A 22,356-nucleotide genomic window follows, 5' to 3' on the forward strand; every position below is an offset into this window, starting at 1 on the left:
AGCATCACTTCTTTGTACCTCCTTATAAGGTGTTTTACATCATTGTGGGTAAAAACAAAAAACAAAAAACGAACACGTGATCTATATTTCCGTTAGATTGTGCATCGGTCGCTCGTTCCGGACACAGAAAGGTGGAACACGCCCGGGATGCTGCTGGGTGTGTACGCCTGACCACATCCCCCACTACACCAGCTTAGCCAGTCAAAAAAATGTCCCCCTTGAAGCGATAGTCTGACTCGAAAACAATCACAAAATGTGTATATTAAGTTCCAATGCTAGTGTAACACCACTAAAAAGCTTAACAAAGGCATCAACTTACACAAATAAAATATTTCCCGTGTAAAACACTCCAAATTTACTGATGTAGATAAAAAAAGAAAGAAAAAAAAAACACTTAGACCCAGTTTGACTTGAACGCCTCTTGTATGTTTCAAATAAAACCGGGACTTCTCTCAAGTTTATATATAAATATATATATATATATATATATATATATTACATATTATATGTATGTTTTTGCATTTTTATGCTATTTTAAGTAATTCTATGTTGCTTAATAGCCAAATGGTAGCTAGGTTGCTATCTAATTAAGCCAGTTAGGCAACAACGCTTAGCTATTTTTTTAGGCTAAAATTAAACCAATTCTATCAGAAAGGATATTACCAATGCCCATTTTTTACTCCCAAATAATCCCACAAGCCTTTTATTTGATTGGGGATTTTTATATGTTTTGTGTAACTATTGTGCCAGCTTTTCCCATCATGATTGTCTGACATGATGGCACTGTGGCGTAGTGGTTAGCACTATGGGCTCCCATGTCGAGGGTTTGATCCCCCTCCAGCAAACACTGGTCCAATGGCAACATCGCGTCCCTGGCCAAAACAGTTGTGGTAGGATGGCATAAATTGGTAAAGATATGTGACACAGAACATTTCCCAAAAATGCATTCAGGTATGTTTGTGCATGTATCGCTGTTACCTTTACTTTTGTTTTGTTGTTCAATACATACCCTCCTAGCAAACAATTGGGCGATTGATGACCGTTGACGACAGCTATTATCAATCAGACGTCAAACACGTCTGTTCAACTATTTATCAACCATGACGGGACGTGTCGGAGAGACGTCATTTTAACTATTATCAAAAGTCCAAATGTTTGCTGGGCCGCCTTGGGCCTAGGATTTACTAATCTGTCCCCGTAAAACAAGCCAGCATGCTGACTTCTAAATAGACACTCACTGCTCACTTTACCAGTAACACCTTAAAAAGTGTGTGTGAAATTATCAAAAGCTCATCAGTTTCTGAAATATTCAAACCAGCCTGTTTATTACCAACAACCATGCCATGATCAAAGCCAAAAAAAAACCCAACCTTTTATTCTGATGTTTGTTGTGTAACTGAACCTTCTGGTCTGTATCTGGACTGTGCTGCATCCAAATGATTGGCTGATACTCAGGAGCATCTTCATGAGTGTGCAAAGGTTCCTAATAAAGTCCATGGTAAGCATACACCTTAATGAACAGCTGTGACTCTGCTTATTATTCAGTTATGTTCCAGCAGTACCATACATTTCATTAAGCTGTGTACAACATGTTGAACCTTTTCTTTCTTCAACTGCCCCATTTTGGTGAACCTGTGCTTATATTCTTCACCTCCAATTTATATGTGTATTTTGTTAAGGCACATTTCCTATACAGTCTGAACAAATTTATTTGAATGCAACATCCACTCTATTATCTGTGCTCCTGCACATTTATGCACGTATTAGTCTATAATGTCAATCATTGTCATGTCATGATCTTTGGGACATTGACATAGTTGTTTTTCCTGTACAAGGTGGTTTGGTGATTTTTATGCACAGCAATCAAACAAAATTGGTAAAAATTCTATACCGAAATGACAATAATGATGTTAATGATAAATGTGATTGTTTTAGGTACATTTAAAAAAATATCTCTACAATGCCTGTACAATATTCCTCTTTAATTAATCAGTATTTTTATGAATACTTTTTCTTAAATGCAGGTGGATAATGCAGTGATCTTTCAGGGATTTTGACACATATGACACAAATGGTCATGATTGTGATGATAAACTTGTGAATACTGGCCTTCAGGACTGTGTAGTTTACTATCATCCATTTGCATGCTGAGATAATCGAACCTTTATAACTGTATAACCTTGGCAGACTATTTTATTTATATAAACTCGTGTGAAGTTACTGATTAAAACTGTAGTGGGACTCCAAATGCCATAAAAGTTAAACAAAGAAAAGCCATTTAATTTAAATGCAGTGATACTTAGAATATTAGTGTGTTTTGACCACTATACATTGCAAAGCACTGCTGTTTTCATTTCCCTAAAACAAAATAAATATTAAGGACTCTATGACAGGTAAAATTTGAGACAGATTTTTACTTTAATTTGTTTGCAATTAAATTAATTTCAACAGTATGTGTGGAAAACAAAGCACATGCTTATGGTTTTTATCTCTTATTTTATGTTTATCTTATCTCTAACTGTTTTATTTCAAATTGTATTGATAATTTCATTTTATAATAATTTCTTTTATGTAAAACACTTTATATTAACATTGTGTATGAAATGTGCTGTACAGATCAAACCTGCCTTTTCATTTGAATCATAGTTCTATTTCACCAATAACTACAAGTGATGGTGTTTCATTCTTGTATTAATAAATTTTATATATATATTAGAAGTATACCTTTTAATGAAAACATGCAGTCAGTCACATGGTACATGGTGTATATCATCCTTAATGGTTGATAATCTTCACTTTATTCTTCTACAAGCCATGCGCATTAACACTTGAGTCAGAGCAAGAGATGGACCTGTTCTTCACAGCTGAAGAATATTAACTTAAGTACAGTGTTCAAATTTTCTTGTTTCTTAAAAATAGTGCTTCATGTGGTAAATAGACACCAGTTCCAACCATATTTATCATTCAACTCTAAAGAAAAGTATAGTACCTAAAAATTGTAATATTGTGGTTTTTCCTTAATTAAATTAAACTCACTAGTTTATAGATTAATTACAAGTCAAGTGATTTCCTTTTTAATACTTTTATCACTGCTTACAGCTCATGAAAATCTTTACCCTCCTGCATATTGAAATGATCACATTCTTGTTACAGGCTTACTTCTCTAAGGTTGATTTAAGGTTTGATCTTTGTTGCCGATTTTCTAGGGTTTGACTTTCAAACTTAAAAGTTTCACCCTTTAGTTCTCTAGCACAAGGACATTTGCAAGAAACAAGTAGGCAGCAATATTGTCTCTAGAACGAGCACAGTTGCTGACGGCTTAAAGGTGCAAGTGTGAACGCCAATTCCGCCTCAATACCATTTACACAGAACAGTAGAGGTTAACGGGAAAAAAAAAGTTTTAGTTATGAATTGTGATTCTTTTTTGTGGTGATTCATGCATCCCCACACTGACTTCAAAATACATTTAATTATTTATTTAATTTATAATACAGATAAACGGGTCAAGTCAGTTATTGACCAGGATTGGCTAGTTTTCAGTTTGATTGGCCGTTACTAATGATGGCCCAATCAGCCTCAGATATTAATTGATTCTGTACAGAGCACCAAAGCTTTAGAGTGACGCATCAGAAACGCATTTTTATGAAATTACATTGCAAAATTTTGTCATTTAACAGCGTTAACATCCGCCTATCAGTTTTTTTTCTCCTCTGTGCTCAAAGTCTAATTGGGTTTGGAGACTTTGGAGACATTTGAGGAGATTAGCGCAAAACCTTAGCGCATCATCCTACAAGGGGTACACAGAACTATTTACAAATTTTCATCCTCTATGTTATTAGTGACATTTTCTAAGTTGATGATTTAACAGCGATACAGTCAGGTGGTGACTCGTGATTCCCATCACTACAGAACAGTAAAGTCATAATGAAAGCACCATATTTTAAACAGGATGTGTGAAAGTGGCCTCTGATGGCAAGAGGGATCCAAAAACTGAGCTCACATTGCCACACTGTCCTACCATAAACTGAAAGAAAAGCTCTCTAGTACCAAAACAGAATGTACAGTTCACCAGCATTGAGCTAAACCCACTATAAACATTAACCACCCCGCCACCCAAACAAGTGATAAACATCATATACAACTAAACAGAGTCTTAATGAATTGTTTACGAAAAAGTAATCCAAGCCAGTTTTCTTGCTCTTTGTCACAATTCTTTAATAAGAACAAATTTAGCCTTTGGAAATGAAAAACAAAGTAAACTCAACATACAGTATATAAAAGAAACAGAATTAAGACTTTCAACATGGAAAAGTGTGAAAAAAAGTGTGGCTAAATCATTTTAGAAAATACATTCAAATTTAAAAAGTAAAGAAAGTGGACAAAAGAACTCTCAAGGAAGCTCCAGCCTGCAGAGACCCCAAGTTACGATCCCCCAGCATCTACTAAAACAAACCATAAGGAACAGAAGAAGGAAATAAACTCACTTGACGATCTTAAACATTCTGCCTGTGTAGAGATGCATGTTGCAAATATAGAAATTGAACCCAAATAGATTAAAGTGTAACAGATTGTCACCAGAATGGCTGAGCATCTAGTCAAGCTAGTCGCAACTATTCATGTAATGCAATAAAAAGGAGATGTTGAAGAACAAGGACACAGTCTTAACCTTAAAAAAAAGTCAAGTCTTGCTAAAATCCTCAACTAGGGATGAACAACTCCAACAGGTGGATTGCATGTTAGGTTTTCAGAGAAGTTTAAATTCCTTTGGGGTCTCGGTCAGATACAGCTTAGTGAGAACTTAAGGTCAGCCTTCCCTTTTTTTTTTTGGTAATTAAGAGGACAATGAAGAGACACGCTGAGGATGGGTTACAAGGGGACATGGCTGAAGAGATACGAGACAGACTCGCCGTTGTGGGTCCGACGAATAGCTTCTGCGAGGATCATTGAAATGTCAATAACCTGGAAAATGGAAAACATTGAAGGTCAAAAGCGAGCCATATAATAAAAATCTTTAAGCTTGAAATTTAAAAAGAGGGTGCGGTAAAGTGATTGCTCGTTAAGTATAACCACATTAGTGGCAATGCACACGATTTTCTTCAGCTTCATGGACCCTACATCCTTGGTGTAAAAGCCCCCCCCTTTACACCAAAGATGTAGGGTCCATGAAGGGAGAGACAGACAGCAACCCAAATTTATCAAATAAGTTAAGACTGTTAAAATGCTACATTTACTATAAATGTTTACAAACAAACACAGATAAATGCATTTTCACAACAACATGATAAAAAATAGAACAGTAAACCTGAAAAAAAAACAAGCAATTACAGTTTGGAAACTTCTTACTGTTTGATTTTTTTTTTTAATTCAAGCTGATAAAGTAATAAAAGTATACAGATCAGCAATAACATTAAAATGTATATTAAAACCACCTAGATTTTGGTTTCCCCTTGTGCCATCGGGGTTGCTCTTGCCCCTCAGGGCGTTGCTCCACAGGGCTGCGGTGTCTGGCACAATTATGTTGCCAACATAAGTCAACATTTATGTTCAAGGTTCCTCTCCCTCTCTCTCTCTCACCCTGCTCTAACACCTGCATTAATTTACCCATATAACAGGAGAACTGCTCCTATGATCTAGAATTCTGGACTAGGAATTTACTGTGAATACGATGTAATGCGAATTAAGGATGCAGCATTACATTTAAAAAAACTTGTTTGTAATTCATTTAACTTGTACCAATCTCATTTTAATGAAGTGATATGCGAAGCTTTTCCTGTGTGCTGCCTGTTAAAATCTTAATGTAAATTGTTGTACAAGAAGTGCAGCGGGTTAAGGCTGTGTTTTTCCTTAATATTGGTTAAAACATTTACAGCATTCAATGAGGTATTAATTAATGATTCAAAATTAAATATCTGTAATCGCAATAAGAACATTTATAAAATGCATTAAAACAATAATGTAATTAAACAAACATAATGAAGAAAAATCACCTAGCACTAGTTAAAGCTAGACTGTATTCACTTGGATCACATTATGCACCGAACCGAATAGCCTGTACCGAATGGTAGAAATTCAAATGCGTGTAGGTTTAACCCTAATATAAAATTACTATTATCCGTCACATGAACTTTACAGCACAGTGACCTTTTTATACCATTTTGGGTTATAGGGTTATGGGCCATGCTCAAAGACCCAACAGTGTCACCTTTTTGGTGCTGGGGCTTGAACATCTGTTTTTCTGATAAGTAACCCAGAGCCATAATTTGATTATTATAATCCATTTTTAAGTTTGTGTTACCTGTTTAATTAAATACATCAAAATATTAATAAAAATGAGCATGATACCAGACATGTCTTGCTACAGAACCGCAAATGAGCAGTTATTATCTATTTAACCATTAACCCACCTACAACACAATCACAGAATTTATCAAAGAAACATGTTTTTGGCTAAAACATATAAAAAATAAATCAAGGTCAACCTGGAATAATTAATATGACAGCATGCATGACTAACATGGAAATGGGCGAGGTTAAAAAACATTTTTGCAGCTGCCCACTAGAGGGGCACAGAGACAAATCATGTCCAAAGTCATTTCCAGTTGCTGTTGAAATAATACACCATAATTAACCATAATTCAGATGGCTGTTAAAATTATATTGAGGACTAATGTTCAGTTTGGAAAAGGATGTGCTTTCTTACACTGCTTAAATGGTCAATTAATCACAGTTGTTTATTTCTGTATATATCTTATTTGTTCGCGTTCCTGGAGATGAATCAATTACAAGATGTGTTTTTTTGCGACAATTTTACATAAAGCCTGGCACAATAGGAAATGTTTTAAGAACGGACATGTGTAGAAAATGTAATAATCTTTCAGCCAGTATGCGCACAATAGAAAAAACCTTCACGCTTGACCCAATCACACACAGTATGACACCTGCAGCCTGTGTGTGTGTGTGTAACAGGGACGGGGCTCACTGTTACACCTGGGTTGGAACACAATCTACGCTGACCATTCTCCTGTCGCCAGTGACCTATAAAAAGGCCCTGCTACGCTTGACTGGTGAGTAGATCATTACAAAGCTTGAATTTAAATGTGTTCTTCTCAAACTCTGCAAATCCTGACAGTTTACGCCAAGAAGGAAACGCCTGCCTCACGCTCTTGCGTGCAACCCGCTGTCTCTGCGATAAGAATTTAATTACTGTAGCAAAACCTTTTTCAGTTTGACTGAATTGTCATGTTTTTCTCATTAGGTATTGTTTTCTGATTTGTAATTCTGTTTTTGAATTTGTTATTTTGTCTTTTTTACTTTTCCGCCACCGTAACTATCAGCTTGTTAAAACCGTTACACTGGCTATAACCCTGTAGTAACAAGCATGCAAAAGCCCAGAATCCTTTTAACTTTAACTTTACAATGTTGTTTTTATTCGCTGTCGTTTCATGATTTATTAATCTGTTTTGCATAAACATACAACAACTGTACTCATTCTGAACATTTATCCTGCTGCATTATTTAACATATGATTGGCATCCAACCTGTATCTTAGGACAATGCTTCATCTTCTCTTCCTGTGGAATGGTGTTGGTCACAACTACAGCTTCAAAGCAGGCATTGTTGATGCGCGAGATGGCAGGCCCTGAGAAAATGCCATGGGTAAGGATAGCATACACCTTGGTTGCACCGGCTGATATTAACCTAGAAACGTGAGAATAAGAGAGAGGACACTTGGTTAGTTTTAGATTATACCACACTATTTACACTACATGTGTAGGTATGCATTGTATGCATTATGTATGCATTTAGTTACCACTTTGCTAATTGATATTTAGTTCAGTAGACTGTAACGCGGTGCATTAGGACCCTGCGAAAATCTTAAGGAAGTGGAAGTTTTTATTCTAATTTAAGTAAAAGCTGACAAAGCAAATCCACTGTGTGTATAGGGAGGTACAAGAAGTGAACATAAATAAAAAATATATATAAATAAATAAATAAATATATAAATAAATAAAGGTAAAAAAATTCACCTTAGTCATGGTCACTGTCATTTAAATTACCAATTTGGTACATTTTAGGGAAAAAGCACTAAGATTTACTAAAGTTTTTGGGATAGAAGGTCCTGAAAAAAAAAAAAAAAAAAACTGGTCCTGAATGCAGCACTACTGTATTATTATACCATAAAGCACACCATAGTAACTACACTGACAATTACAATGACCTGAACCTTAAATTGCCAAAATTATCGGCACCCCTGAAATTTTTCCAGAAAATCCAGTATTTCTCACAGAAAAGTATTGCATTAACACATGGTTGCTATACACATGTTTATTCCCTTTGTGTATATTGAAACAAAACAAAAAAAGGAAGGAAAAAAATGCAAATTTGACATAACGTCACACAAAACTCCAGAAATGGGCTGAACAAAATTTTTGGCACCCTTAACTTAATATTTAGTTGCACACCCTTTGGAAAAAATAACTGAAATCAGTCGCTTCCTACAACCATCAATAAGCTTCCTACACCTCTCACCTGGAATTTTGGGCCACTCTTCCTTTGCAAACTGTTCCAGGTCTCTCATATTGGAAGGGCACCTTTTCCCAACAGCAATCTTAAGATCTTTCCACAGGTATTCAATGGGATTTAGATCTGGACTTATTGCTGGCCACTTCATAACTTTTTTTTTGACGTATGATGGGTGTCGTTATCCTGCTGGAAGACCCAAGAACTCGGACACAAACCCAGCTTTCTGACACTGGGCCCTACAATGCGACCCAAAATCCTTGGGTAATCCTCAAATTTCAAGATGCCTTGCACACAGTCAAGGCACCCAGCACCAGAGGCAGCAAAACAATTTCGAAACATCTTGACCTACATGACTGTAGGTACCGTGTTCTTTTCTTTGTAGGCCTCATTCCGTTTTCGGTAAACAGTAGAATGATGTGCTTTACCAAAAAGCCTTATCAACTGTCCACAAGACATTTTCTCAGAAGGATTTTGGCTTACTCAAGTACATTTTGGCAAACTGTAGTCTTGTTTTTTTATGTCTCTGTGTCAGCAGTGGGGTCCTCTTGGGTCTCCTGTCATAGCGTTTCATTTCATTTAAATGTCGACGGATAGTTTGCGCTGACACTGATGCTCCCTGAGCCTGCAGGGGCTGCTTATTCACCACCAGGGCTATCCTGCGTTGCAACATTTCATAATTTTTTTTCCTCCGTCCACGCCTAGGGAGATTAGCTACAGTGCCATGGGTTGCAAACTTCTTGATAATGTTGCGCACTGTGGACAATGGGAAATCTAGATCTCTGGAGATGGACTTGTAACCTTGAAATTGTTAATATTTTTCCACAATTTTGGTTCTCAAGTCCTCATACAGTTCTCTTTTCCTCTTTCTGTTGTCCACGCTTAGTGTGGCGCACACAGACACACAATGCCAAGACTAAGTGAACAACTTTCCTTTTTATCTGCTCTCAGTTGTGATTTTTATATTGCCCACACCTGTACTTGCCCCAGGTGAGTTTAAAGGGGCATCACATGCTTGAAACAATCTTCTTTATCCACAATTTTGAAAGGGTGCCAATAATTTTGTCCAGCCCATTTTTAGAGTTTTGTGTGACATTATGTCAAATTTCCTTTTTCCCCCTCCCTTGTATAGCAAAAAACATGTGTTAATGCAACAATTTTGGCCATGACTGTATATACACTGTCTGGACAAAAAAGTAACACACACCAAGATTTCACTTAATCACATAAAAAAAACAGTTTAATTAAAAATTTTGTAGTTAATTCTAGAAAATATCATGATAAATTTGGTCAGGCAAAATGTTTGCTTTTTAAACTTACATGGATGCATATTTTGTTGCACCATTAGTATGACTATAAGGTGCAGACACCTACTGCAGCTCATGTTACAAAGCGTAAGATTAAGAACTGTAGTTCTTTCCACTGTACTTGCTCTATGTACTTCATTCTAAGAACAGTTAACAGGAAAAAAAGGTGAGTGCGAGTGTGATTTACTTGTCAGCAGCATGGCAGATGGTGCCGCATGTGTCAGCCATGTCATCAACCAAGATAGCTACACGGTCTTTCACGTCTCCCACCAACACCATGCGATCCACCTCATTAGCCTTTTTCCTCTCTTTGTGAATGAGGGCAAAGTCAACATTCAGCCGGTCTGCTATAGACGTGACCCTGCCAGTGGAAAAACACTTTAAAATTAAGTGTTACAAAAAAAAAAAAAAAAAAAAAAAAAAGAGAGAAAATATAATTAATCTATTTGTGTGCAAATTAACATGTGTTGTGTGTAATGGTTGCAGTCTTTGTTTTGATTCTAGTCATCTGCTTCTTTTAACTTATATATATATATATATATATATATATATATATATATATATATATATATATGATATCGAACAAATGCAATGTATGCAAAGTTTTTTTCTTGAGCAAGGCCCTTAACACTCAACTGCTCAGATGTATAATGAGCTAAAAAAAAATGTAAGTCGCTCTGGATAAGAGCGTCTGCCAAATGCCTAAATGTAAATGTAAATCTATGTAAATAACCTACTGCTGTGCCACATCCAAACTGAGAAGAAGCTGGGGAGGGGATCTTTTTACATGAGATAACAATAAGGGACAAATAAGGGGCAGGGGTAGCTCAGTGGTTAGGGCATTGGACTACGGTTCGGAAGATCCCAGGTTCAAACCCCACAACCACCAAGTTGCCACTGTTAACTTGTTACCACCTTAACCCTAAGCTGCTCAGATGTGTAATGAGATAAAAATGTAAGTCGCTCTGGATAAGAGCGTCTGCCAAATGCCCTAATGTAAATGTAAATCTCATTTGGCTTGTTTAAGCCCTGGGCAGTACAAAAATAGAAAAGGCAGAAAAAGGGACAGTGACATAAACGTTTGACAACTTCTTGAATTTGGTGCAACAGCTCGACAGAAAGGGCTATGCAGACCTTTTAGCTCCTCCAGCATCTGGAGAGACAATGGTGCAGGTCTTCCATTCAGGGATGTTTTCCTTAATCCACTTCAGCACAGCAGGCTCAGCATACAGGTTGTCCACGGGTATGTCAAAGAACCCCTAAAAACACACCAAGTTTAGAGAGCATCTAGTAGGCTTAAAAGATCTAGTCAAAGGGATTCAATTCAGACAGCCATTAGATTAGGGAATTAAGGTGGCACTCACCTGAATCTGAGAGGCATGCAGATCCATGGTGATGATATGATCTGCTCCTGCGACCGACAGCATGTTGGCCACCAGTTTGGCGGAGATTGGCGCCCGACTCTAATAACGATATGTTGTGTTAATAGAAGGCCTTTCTTACTGACAACAAGCATCTGCTTTCACACATTTCACAGAACAGTAAAACATTTAACATTTTATGTATTTTTTGGGGAAATCAAAAACAAAAAAAGGTCCATGCTTTGTAAAGTTGATCCTTTACATTTTCGGACACAGCAACTCTTCATGAAACAGGATTTGTAAGTTTCTTTGCAGTTGCAGTTCCTGTTTTTTTTTGGGAACTACTGTTTATAGCTGGATAACAGGAATTAATATAATTCTTTTAATTTTAATGAAAAACACCTATTTTGGTTGAACACAGCTCTGAATTCATCAAGAAAAAAATCTATCATCGTCAAATTAAAAAACAAAGTCATAAATTTGAATTCCATGATCTTTCTTGATTTTTGTTTTTTTCTTAATTCTAAAACTGAATGCTGAAGACATCCAAAACATGCAATAATCTCCATGTGCAAATTCACATTTTTTTTCAGTGTCAGAGTCACTTTAACGTCTAGCATTTTAAATCCTGGCAGCATCAGCTTGGAATATGCCCACGTTGTCAGGAACAAAAAAAAATACATTGATGGAAAAAACCTTCTCAATCAATATATTCAGGTAATCAGCTGACCTCATTTTTGTGCACATAACTTTGCTGATCCTAGACCTGACCAAGAGAAGCAACTACAGATTATAACACTGCCCCCACAGGATTGTACGCTAGGCACAAGGCATGATGGGTGCATTACATTATCCACCTCTCTTCTTACCCAGATGCACCCATCACTCTGGAACAGGGTAAACTCTAAACTCAACCACATGGTAAATAATGCGTTTTACAGTTCTTAATCCAATTTTAGTAGGTTCAACAATCTCTTCCGTTTTTTTTTTTCTTTGCTTGATAACGGACAATAATTTGACCCTTCTGAAACAGAGTAACATCTTTGCCACAATCACAAATGCAAATATCTAAACAGCTAATCACACAGCAGCAACTCAATGCATCTAGGCACGTTGATATTGTGAAGATGATCTGCTAGAGTTCAAACCAAGCATTACAATGGGAAGAATGGTGATTTTAAATATGGCATGGTTGTTGGTGCCAGGCAGGCTGGTCTGACTATTTCCAGAACTGATCTACTTAGATTTTCATGCTCAACCATGTTTCTAGGGTTTACAGAAATCTAAAATATTAAAGATGAAAGATAAAGCAAGCAGCAGTGAGCAGCAGTTTTCGCTCTAGGCGAAGAGACCTAGATGCCAGAGGTCAAAGAAGAATACGAGTTCAAACCTGCCAGGCCAGAAAGGCAACTGTAGCTCAATAAGCATCCTGTTACAACGCAGGTATGCAAAAAACATCTCTGTCGAACCTTGAAGCAGATGGGTTACAGCAAAGGAAGACCACTAGGTGAGACTGAGGCTATAATTCCCATGGGCTCACCCAAATTGGACAAAAGAAGATTTGGAAAAAGGTTGCCTGACACCTTTGGGATGTGGTGGACTGATAGATCCGCCTTATAACTGCATCAGGTCAGACATCACAAACCAGCTACATTTTTCTTTTGTGAAGCATTTTTTTTTTTTACTTGGACCACAGCTTCTTTCAGATATTGCTAATTTTGGGGGCATTTCTGCTGTCAGTCTACTCTTCAGGCTTTGAAATGCATGCTTCATTGGTTTAAGGTCTCGTGACTGACTGGGGCAAAGTAATTTTTTCTACTTTTCCCTTGTTGCTCAAAAATGGCATACAACGGTAAAAACTAAAAATGGCATTAAAAGTTAACCTAAGAGTTAATTGTTTTCACTGAACAAACTTTTGTCAATCATGGAAAATCCATCCCACCCACTACATTATTCTATACAGTGGCAGCAGAGGTTATTCTCTAACAGACTGATCCAGCTTTGCCATCACAAAGAACGGTTTAGGAAATTATTCCTACCATTCGCCATTGCACTGTACAAAGGCTCACGTCTATGTAACAGAAGACAATAGAACTTATATACATATCCCATTATTCACCGTCACTTTACGCACCCTGGCAATTTGCACATTTCAGATGTTTTTCTTAGTTTGAATTGCCAGTTTCTGCTGCTATAACAATTTCTCTCATGGGATCAATAAAGTATGTCTGTCTGTGTATCCATCTATCTAAGATGGCCCACCTGGGAAACAAGTTCCAATATTTCTAATATTGTAGGTAAAGTAGGTGGTGCCATGCTCCCAGTGGTGAAACACACCTAGATGCAAATATCAGGAAAGGAAAGCTGAAATTCTGACCTACTTGCTCATTCATTGTTTGATCTTAAACCCAAATGTTTTTAGTGTTTAGAAAAAAAAATAAAATAATAATTGGCCTTGTTTCTTCCTCCTTAGTTATGGGGAAGATTGTAGGTGTGGGTTTTCAGTTTCATTATATGCACGTGACAGGATCTTTGTTTTTTTTTTGTTTTTTAATGCAGAGAAACCTGGCAAAATTCTTGTCTGTGGTAATTACTCAATGTGTAACAATAATTCGTTATAATTTTTAGTTCTAAATCTTAAAATGTGAAATTAAACACCAACATTACTGCTTAATAATGCATTTGTATTGATTTAGACTACCACCCAAAGACAACATCAATGTGCACAACAGCTGAGCACAGTATATTTGCATAGGACTTTCGTACAAGAGACAACAGCAGCCTCACCTTGTCCTTTTTGTCTTGGCGAGCATAAGGAAAACAGGGAATGACTGCGGTGACACGGGAAGCCGATGCTATCTTGCAGGCGTTAATCATAATCAGCAACTCCATCAGGTTGTCATTGATCTCTCCACAGCCACTCTGAACGATGTACACGTCCTCGCCACGTACGCTCTCTCCAATCTCCACACTGTGAAATTATAGCGTCAAAAGTTCATCTAAAAATGATAATAACTGAACTTGCAGATTTAAGCCTGGTAAAACAAACCAATCTGCTGTCTCAAGGTTGAAGAGCAGTGTAATCTGAGAACTTTGTATGATTTGCATTTCGCCAAACAAACTCCACAAAGCACACACACAACTACAGCGAGTGTACCTGAAATATCTGTATCCTAGCAGCACTTGATGTTTAAGGAGTTATCACTGGTTAACACTGAACATTGAACACACTTTCACATTAATTAAATAGGACTAAAAGAAAGAAAGCACTGCTAAAATGTTGTCAAATTGCCAAAATAAACTGAGCTGGTCAAACTGGCAGACCATCTGGTCAAGAGTAAACATGTCTGAGTAAATCATCTGAACATTGCTGAACATTGAGTGACAGTTCTGCGGGTTTAAATGCCTTGTTAAATAGTGTGGGTTAAGGCAATGCCAGATAGATACAAGCTAACATGAAGAACCCATATAATCACTCTTTATATCCATAGTAAGAAGAAAAGCAAGCTCAATAAAAGGCCACATTAGGTTCCATTTCAGTCAGTAAAGAACATGAATCTGAGGCCATCATTCATCACTGGACAGATGGAGACATTTTTAATTAGCAGACAAGCGATTCTAAGACCAATTCAGTCAAACAAACAGTCTAAAGCAACAACTTTGGTGCAATCAAATAATAAAATATATTTATCCAAAATATATGGTCCCATTTGCATGTGTGATCATGTAGTGATAAGACATTCCCTTGGCCTTTTAAAAAGTGCTGCAATTAAATATTGATCGTTAAAGTTAGAAAATGTATTTCATTATTAAAAAGTACATACGAAATGTTTCTGGACATATATAAGTAATATGCCTGTTGTGTTAATTTAAATAATTTTGGCATCAGAAAAATTAAGTGACAGCACTTTTACACCATTTTTGCAGAATGACCCAGATACACTTTTTACTATGTGAAAGGATTTTTGTTGCATGCACAAGAAATTACCCTCATCTTAAAATGGCGATGCCATTTTGCATTATAACAAAGGGTGCAATAATCATAAACTGATCTGACACAAAATAGATCGTGCACATAAACGCAGGATGTTGTTTTTAAAGACGCTGCTTTCAGCCTTCGACTTTTCAGTCCCTGTAGCAGAAACAAAATCGGCTTGAAGGGTATAAGGATCAAATGAGGCAACACACACCTCTAATCACAGGCATCCTTCAATGAACTTTTTACGATGATGATGATGGTCACTATTACTTCTTAACAGGTTGTAGAGACAGTATTTGTGACAAAGCAATGATGTATTGGGTGCATTAGTGTAATAGTGAAACCACGTCACCGGCTGCGGGTGACATTTATGACACTTCCAGCACTACGTGGACGCAAACCCACATTAAATACAATTTGTATTAACTAAAATACCAACATTTATTATGTTCCAAAAGTCGTATATACACATAATAGGAAAAATGTTAGCTGATATTTAATTACTATACCTTGTTCAAGTTTAGTGGAATGATTCTGCGTGAATTAAAAGAAAACTCTTACGTCATGTACCCTCACGTGAAATGATACACGGCATAAGAGCTAAAGCTCTACACAAAATAATATCGAATAAAGCTACAACACGCGCTCACTAAACGGTTTGCCAAATTCCCACAGAGACAATACGTTCGGCTGTTGCGCAGCGCGCTAAGCATTCTGGGGGTTGTAGTGTCCACATCCCCACGTGGAAGGACCGACTCCATGGCCGGAACTACAACCTCCGAGAGTACTCGGTTAACGGCAGCCTGACACCATGCGCATGAGAGCAACATGCGACAATTCTAGAAATGCTTGCATTTTACCTACCATGTTTCTTGATTGCTGAACTTTTTCGTGACGACCTTTCCCAACTCGAGTCCGAGCCGATCGGCTATCCTCTGAGACAAATCCTGGTGGGAGCTCCCGCTGAAAATCTTAATATTCGGCATCTTTTTTTGTGTTCCGGGGCCTGGCGTTGCGCACAACCAAGAGACAGGACAGAAAGTCTTTGCTCTACAACAGCGACTTCCGTGTTGAGCAGATGGAGACTGGTGTGCCGGTCAGACTGTAGCTCTCTGAGGCCGAATCCCCTGTTTAGGTGATGAACGTCTTCCCTACCTTTCCGCCATAGTTGATCTCTTGGGTCTCTGATGGCGCGCGAGATCACACACGCTGTTCCTGCGTGATGACGTCACAAAACCTCCCACTGGGTTAAAGTTCCCGTGGGCCCGCGTGCTTCAGTGCTCGCTACATCCTCCCCTCATGTGCAGCAAACACCACTGTCATTAACTCCAGTTGTGGTATCACATCAGGACATATGATTATCTTTAAAAAAAAAAATTTTATTTAAAAATGGACCTGAAAAATAGTTACAATAACGTGATAAGACCCACTCACATTAAACGTATAGCTTCTCTAGATGTAATTAAAACTATAGGCCTACTACAAACATCTGGATCCACAATAAAAACACTTACTGTCTATACCGCTTTATCCTGTATTCAGGGTCACTGGGACCTGGAGCCTATTCCAGGAGGCTTAGGACACAAGGCGGGATACACCCTGGACAGTGTGTACTCATCACACACTATGGGCAATTTAGGAACGCCAATTAGCCTAATCTGCAGGACTTTAAAAAAAAACGGGGACCCGGAAGAAACCCACCAAGCACGGGGAGAACATGCAAACTCCATGCACACAGAGACAGGAATCTAGCCTGGCCGGGAATCGAACCCAGACCCTGGAGGTGCAAGGCGACAGTGCTAACCACTCCACCACTGCATCACCTCCACAATAAAAAGAAAAAATTTAAATAAAACTATTTTCTGTGTAAAGACTAATATCTTTTTCTATGAGAAAGTGTTCTATTTAACCATCACACTACTGAACTCTACCTTTAAACTCTAAAACACCGCTTTTACCTGTAGTATATGTACCCCCAAACTATACAATTTATTTCTATATACATTATACAATAATACAGCACTGCTCTTTTTCATATAATTTAGTCATTTTGTATATTTAATGTATTGGATGTGCACAAAACAAGGTCCATAAAACATGGATAAGCGAGTTGTGGAACAACTTGCCTGGCCTGCACAGAGTTGTCACCTCAACCCAATAGAACACCTATTGGATGAATGAAGGCTTTCTCGTCCAACATCACTTCACAAATGTGCTTCAGAAAGAATGGTCAAGAATTTGCATAAATACGCTCCTAAACCTTGCGTAAAGTCTTTCCAGAAGAGTTGAAGCTGTTATAGCCGCAAACACTGGGCCAACATCATATTAAACCCTATAGATTAATAATTGGATGTTTCTCAAGTTCATGTGCATGTGAAGGCAGGCAAGCGAATACATTTGGCTTCATACTGTATATATGAACCATCAATGCGTAGAGGCATTGGTGGCTCAGTGGTAGGATGTTACACAAGTTGATGTGCATGTGAAGGCAGATGAGCAAATTCTTTCAGTAATATAGAGGCATTGAAGGCTCAGTCTGGTCTGGTCTCTTGCCTGCCATGCGGAAGGCCCACATTCAATTCTCAGTCAATGCGTCTGCTTTTTTACAAGCCATTGTTTTTCAAATGTTTTGAGTTAGAAGGTATTGATTATTTTTCTAATTATGTTTTGGCTGCCATGTGTTTAATATGTTTAATATCAATGCACTGTTTTAATCGTTAACTCACACAGTCTAAATTAAATATTAGATTGGATTAACTTCACTGTGGGGAAACATTTTTTTTATTTATGACAGGGATCTTATTCAAAAATTCGCATAAATACGCTCCTAAACCTTGTGGAACGTCTTCCCAGAAGAGTTGAAGCTTCTATAGCCGCAAAAAGTGGGCCAACATCATATTAAATCCTATGGATTAATAATTAGATGTTACTCAAGTTCATATGCATGTGAAGGCAAGGCATTGGTGGCTCAGTGGTAGGATGTTATGCAAGTGCATGTGCATGTGAAGGCAGGTGAGCAAATTCTTTTAGTAATATAGAGGTGTTGGAGGCTCAGTGGTGGGTCTCTTGCCTGCCATGCGGAAGGCCCAGGTTAAATTCCCAGTCAATGCGTCTGCTTTTTTACAAGCCATTGTTTCTTGAATTGTCAAATGTTTTTGGTCAGAAGATATTGATTATTTTTCCAATTATGTTTTGGCTGCCATGTGTTTAACATGTTTAATATTAATCCATTGTTTTAATCGTTAACTCACACAGACTAAATTAAATATTAGATAGGATTAACTTCACTGTGGGGAAACATTTATAAATATTTTTTTATGACAGGGATCTTATCTGGTTGTCAGTGTAAAAATGTGCAGTACGTTTTCCACAATAGGGCGGTCCACAGGACAGAGGGCTTTTTTAAAATGTCCTAATGCTACTCAACTGGTCCAACTGAAAATAGTAATTCAAACATTTTTATATGCAATTGTTAATAATAATAATAATAATAATAATAAAATATTTGTGATTTTTAATTTTTTTTTTGGTTGGCATATCACAGTTAGGAAGCTGGGGTCAGAGTGCAGGTCAGCCAGGTTACAGCAAATCAAAAGCTCAACTTCTTATCAGTAACCCAGTAACCCATAGCCTTAACCCTGTTAGTGAAAAGATCTTTAGTTCATTGATCACCCTCAGTCCAAATTCCTAAAATGTCAGCAGTAAGGTAAAAACATACCTTAGCAAGGACATCACATCGGTTAATTGTCTGCAATGTTGAATGCTAATTCCAAACCGAAATGAACAATTTGGCTGTTTAACATGTGTTCAGATTTCTAACTCTTGTTTGACATCTTGCCAAATTAGTGCAACAGGACTATACTGGCCCAGTCTGAGAGACAGTTTATAGTAAACCTGAGGTTAATAGTATGATGTAAATGATAACAGCAATTAACTTGTCTTGTGAACTTTTCACAACATTGAATGCAGCTATAAATGTTAACAAGCATACTGGAGCATGATGTATCACTAATTCATAAAAAAATAACCATCGGCAAATCACTGTGGTATAATAAAACACTGTGCTGTCAGTGAAAAATAATATATTTAAGAGTGGTAAAACATCTGACCGCATTTCATCTTGCTGTCAAAGCATTGCTTGTCTACTTTTATTTCTTATACCTGCCATTTATTGAGATCATTTCATAATTAGAATACAATAAAAGTATTATTATTGTATTAAATCAATGAGATTATATATATATATATAAATCATAGAGACAAACAGCACATCTATTTTATATACTGTACTGGTTTATCTTATGTCACTCTTACACTGCAGTGCATTGCAGATGCATCATTTTACACTTGAGATTTACATTGTGCAGCATTATTCTAAGACACCAAAGGCATTACTGGGGTTTTTTGGCCTTTACAAAACACATAACACTAGACACTACAGCAGAATCGAACAAATCTATCTGAAACTGCACTGCAAATGTATCAGATAAGCCTACAATATAAACACACGCAGCTACTGAATGTGGCCCATCACTACTGATTACAAATTCTCTGTACAGCAGTGACACTGACCTGGAACTGTATGCATGCCTATATGAGTATATGAGATATAGCAACAGTGGTGTATTTTAAAAACCTTCGTATCATTGCTAGGTTGAGAACAGACATACAGTATTCTGTCAGTGTGCATGAAAGATTATCAGTTTACTCTCAGTTTGGATCCCTACTGGATGTTTCCTTGCACCTTAAACAAAGCCTTGCATGTTGAATACATTCACCACTATTTAAATGTGGCACAATTTTAATTATGTGAGGATGTGTCTGTGAATGTTTCTGTGTGTTGTGTTCTATAGTGGACAGGCATGCCACCCAGGCTGTGGTATGGATAAACAGCCTCCAGATAAATAAAAACCTTTTATGGATCATGGATTTTTTTTTGTCCAGTACATCCCAAAGAGGCTTGATTGCATGGAGATTTAGGGAATTTGCATGCCAAGTCAACACCATGTCCTCTGTGTCATGTTCCTGAAACTGTTCCTGCAAAATGACACGTGTGACAACGTACAATGTATAAAGACCCAAGAAAGTGGCAGAAAAGGAATAACTATCAGCACCCTCCAAAATATGCTTGAAACATTCAGTTGAATATCAAGTTAAATTTATTTATTTGTGTAATAGATCTGTGTTAGGATGGATGGTTCCGTCTCTGGCACATCCGCCGTTTCTGTTGCAGTTATGTATATGGTTGCCAGTTCGAGCATGTGGAGGCGAAGGATCTTGCTCAGTGGTGACCCGGCGGTGTCGGGGCTTGAACCAGAGACCTGGTCACCAGTTCAACACCTTAACCACTAAGCAACCCCTTCCCCCAGATCTAAAGAAATTTTAGCAAAATTTGACACATGCAGTTTTCTAATATTTTACCTAAAATAGTATTGTTTTAGCATTTTTAGATATATGATTTGTTAAGCTGCACAAACTCCAGTTAATATATCAGGCTGTTTATAAGGTAAACCGGTATTAATTGACATCATAAAATTAGCTAATTTGCCAGTATTTATTATGGCACCTGCCATGTAAATACACCAGCTGTCAGCTAAAAATAAATTTTGACATTTGTATTTTAATATTCTTTAATCCTCAAAATGTTCACCAACTGTCATAGTTAGAAAACAAGGGTCTCTAAATGTATTTTGGTTTATGCTAGACATTAAATGCAAAGTACGATGAGAGTTGTTCAAATGACAATAAGAAAAATGACCACTATATTAGTGTAATTACTTAGTGAGATTTCTATTAAACCATTAAAATGAATAAGCAGCCAAAAAAAGTACCTTTACTATAAATCAAAATCCAATATAAAGGCTGAAAATAGGAGAAAATTAAAACGCCATCTCTGCCATGTACTGTATAATGGTTAAGCACCCCATTTTCCAATTTCTGCTTCATAAGATTAAAAAAAGTTTTGGACAGGCCAAAATCAAATCTGAAATCAAATACAGAGACTCTAGTTTGAGACACAGAAGAGACATTAACAAAGGAATAAATAAAAAATAATAGGTAGTCAATTTAAACCTTCACACCCGTTTCCATCTGAACGTCTGAGTTCAGGTATTCAGCAGACAGGATACTGAAAACACTGTATATAGTCAAATGGTTTAGATAAGCCATTCATCATGAAATCATTTTTAGTTAGATTGTGTGAATGTGATTACAATGTAATTAGATTACAGAAAAAAGTAGTGTCAGGTTTGTCCAGAGTAAGTCACAGTGTTATCTGAATAAGTGTCAGCAGCTTTCAAGGTCCTTTATGCATTTTCTGTATCTCAAAGATGTTACCATCAGTTAAGCACAAGGACAATGATAACGGTGTGTCAACACTTTTCTGATTCAACACAAAATCAATCAAGAAATCAATCTTTTGCATTGTTATCTATACCTGTATCTGCCTCTAGTGCAATGGAGGTACATGACGAAACACTATAAAAACATTTATGCTGAGGAAAATACCCTGTGGTGTAGGTGGAAGAAAAAGAAAAAAAAAAATACATGACATGATCTGGTCCAACACAAATCATAATTACTGTTACCACCCAAAAGCCAACCTTTTTCCTGTTGTAACATATCCTATAATGTTCAAATTCTGTTACATGACAGTAACTTTTCAGTGATCACATTATTTTTATTTGTCAGTTAGTCACGTCATACTTTTAACTTGTTCTTGTTAACACTCACTACAGTTTACTACTGTCTACTGTTGTAGCAGTTAATAACATAAGCAAAAAATTAAAAAAAAAGCAGCTTGTTATATTTTTTGAAAAACTGCAAAACACATTCCCCAGTCCGAAGATTGCTCTTACACGAACCACCTTAAAATAATATATTATTTTATTATATTGTTGCTGATTATTATTTAAAAAACTCAAGTTTGGTAGTCTTTTTAAAAAAAAACAATTGCACTAATATGGCTACTGGAAGTTATTTGTTCAGTCATGTTAATCAACCATGTTGTCATAAAAAATAATAAAAGAGAAGATTATTTGTGACCACTACCCTTAATCTTGTAGAATTGTTTCAGTTGACCATTGATTATTGTAATTAGGACAGTGGAGCAGGTACCATTGCTATCTCACAGATCCATTGTTCCTGTTTTAATATTGAGCTTGGGATAGTGTCTATGTTTGTCTTGCTT

The 22,356-nt window shown here is 37.0% G+C and overlaps 1 protein-coding gene across 1 annotated transcript; it reads right to left on the reverse strand.

Moving 5' to 3' along the window:
* Positions 1-4,195: 4,195 nt before the first annotated feature.
* prps1b (phosphoribosyl pyrophosphate synthetase 1B) lies at positions 4,196-16,390 on the reverse strand. The gene is made up of 7 exons (XM_053506390.1): positions 16,032-16,390; positions 13,976-14,159; positions 11,192-11,290; positions 10,962-11,086; positions 10,015-10,188; positions 7,539-7,698; positions 4,196-4,959 (listed from the first exon to the last, which is right to left on the reverse strand). Exons 1-7 carry the CDS (start codon positions 16,151-16,153, stop codon positions 4,867-4,869), a joined length of 957 nt encoding a protein of 318 aa, XP_053362365.1. The 5' UTR covers positions 16,154-16,390; the 3' UTR covers positions 4,196-4,866.
* Between the last annotated feature and the right edge of the window lie 5,966 nt (positions 16,391-22,356).

This window comes from Clarias gariepinus, chromosome 10 (genome assembly GCF_024256425.1).
Source record: "Clarias gariepinus isolate MV-2021 ecotype Netherlands chromosome 10, CGAR_prim_01v2, whole genome shotgun sequence".
Lineage (NCBI taxonomy): Eukaryota > Metazoa > Chordata > Actinopteri > Siluriformes > Clariidae > Clarias > Clarias gariepinus.

Coding starts and splice junctions, on each gene's coding strand:
- prps1b (XM_053506390.1), bottom strand. CDS start 16,153: ATGCCGAATATTAAGATTTTCAGCGGGAGCTCCCACCAGGATTTGTCT. Junction 11,087..11,191: donor TGCATGCCTCTCAGATTCAG/GTGAGTGCCACC, acceptor GTGTGTTTTTAG/GGGTTCTTTGACATACCCGT. Junction 10,189..10,961: donor GATGCTGGAGGAGCTAAAAG/GTCTGCATAGCC, acceptor TTCCACTGGCAG/GGTCACGTCTATAGCAGACC.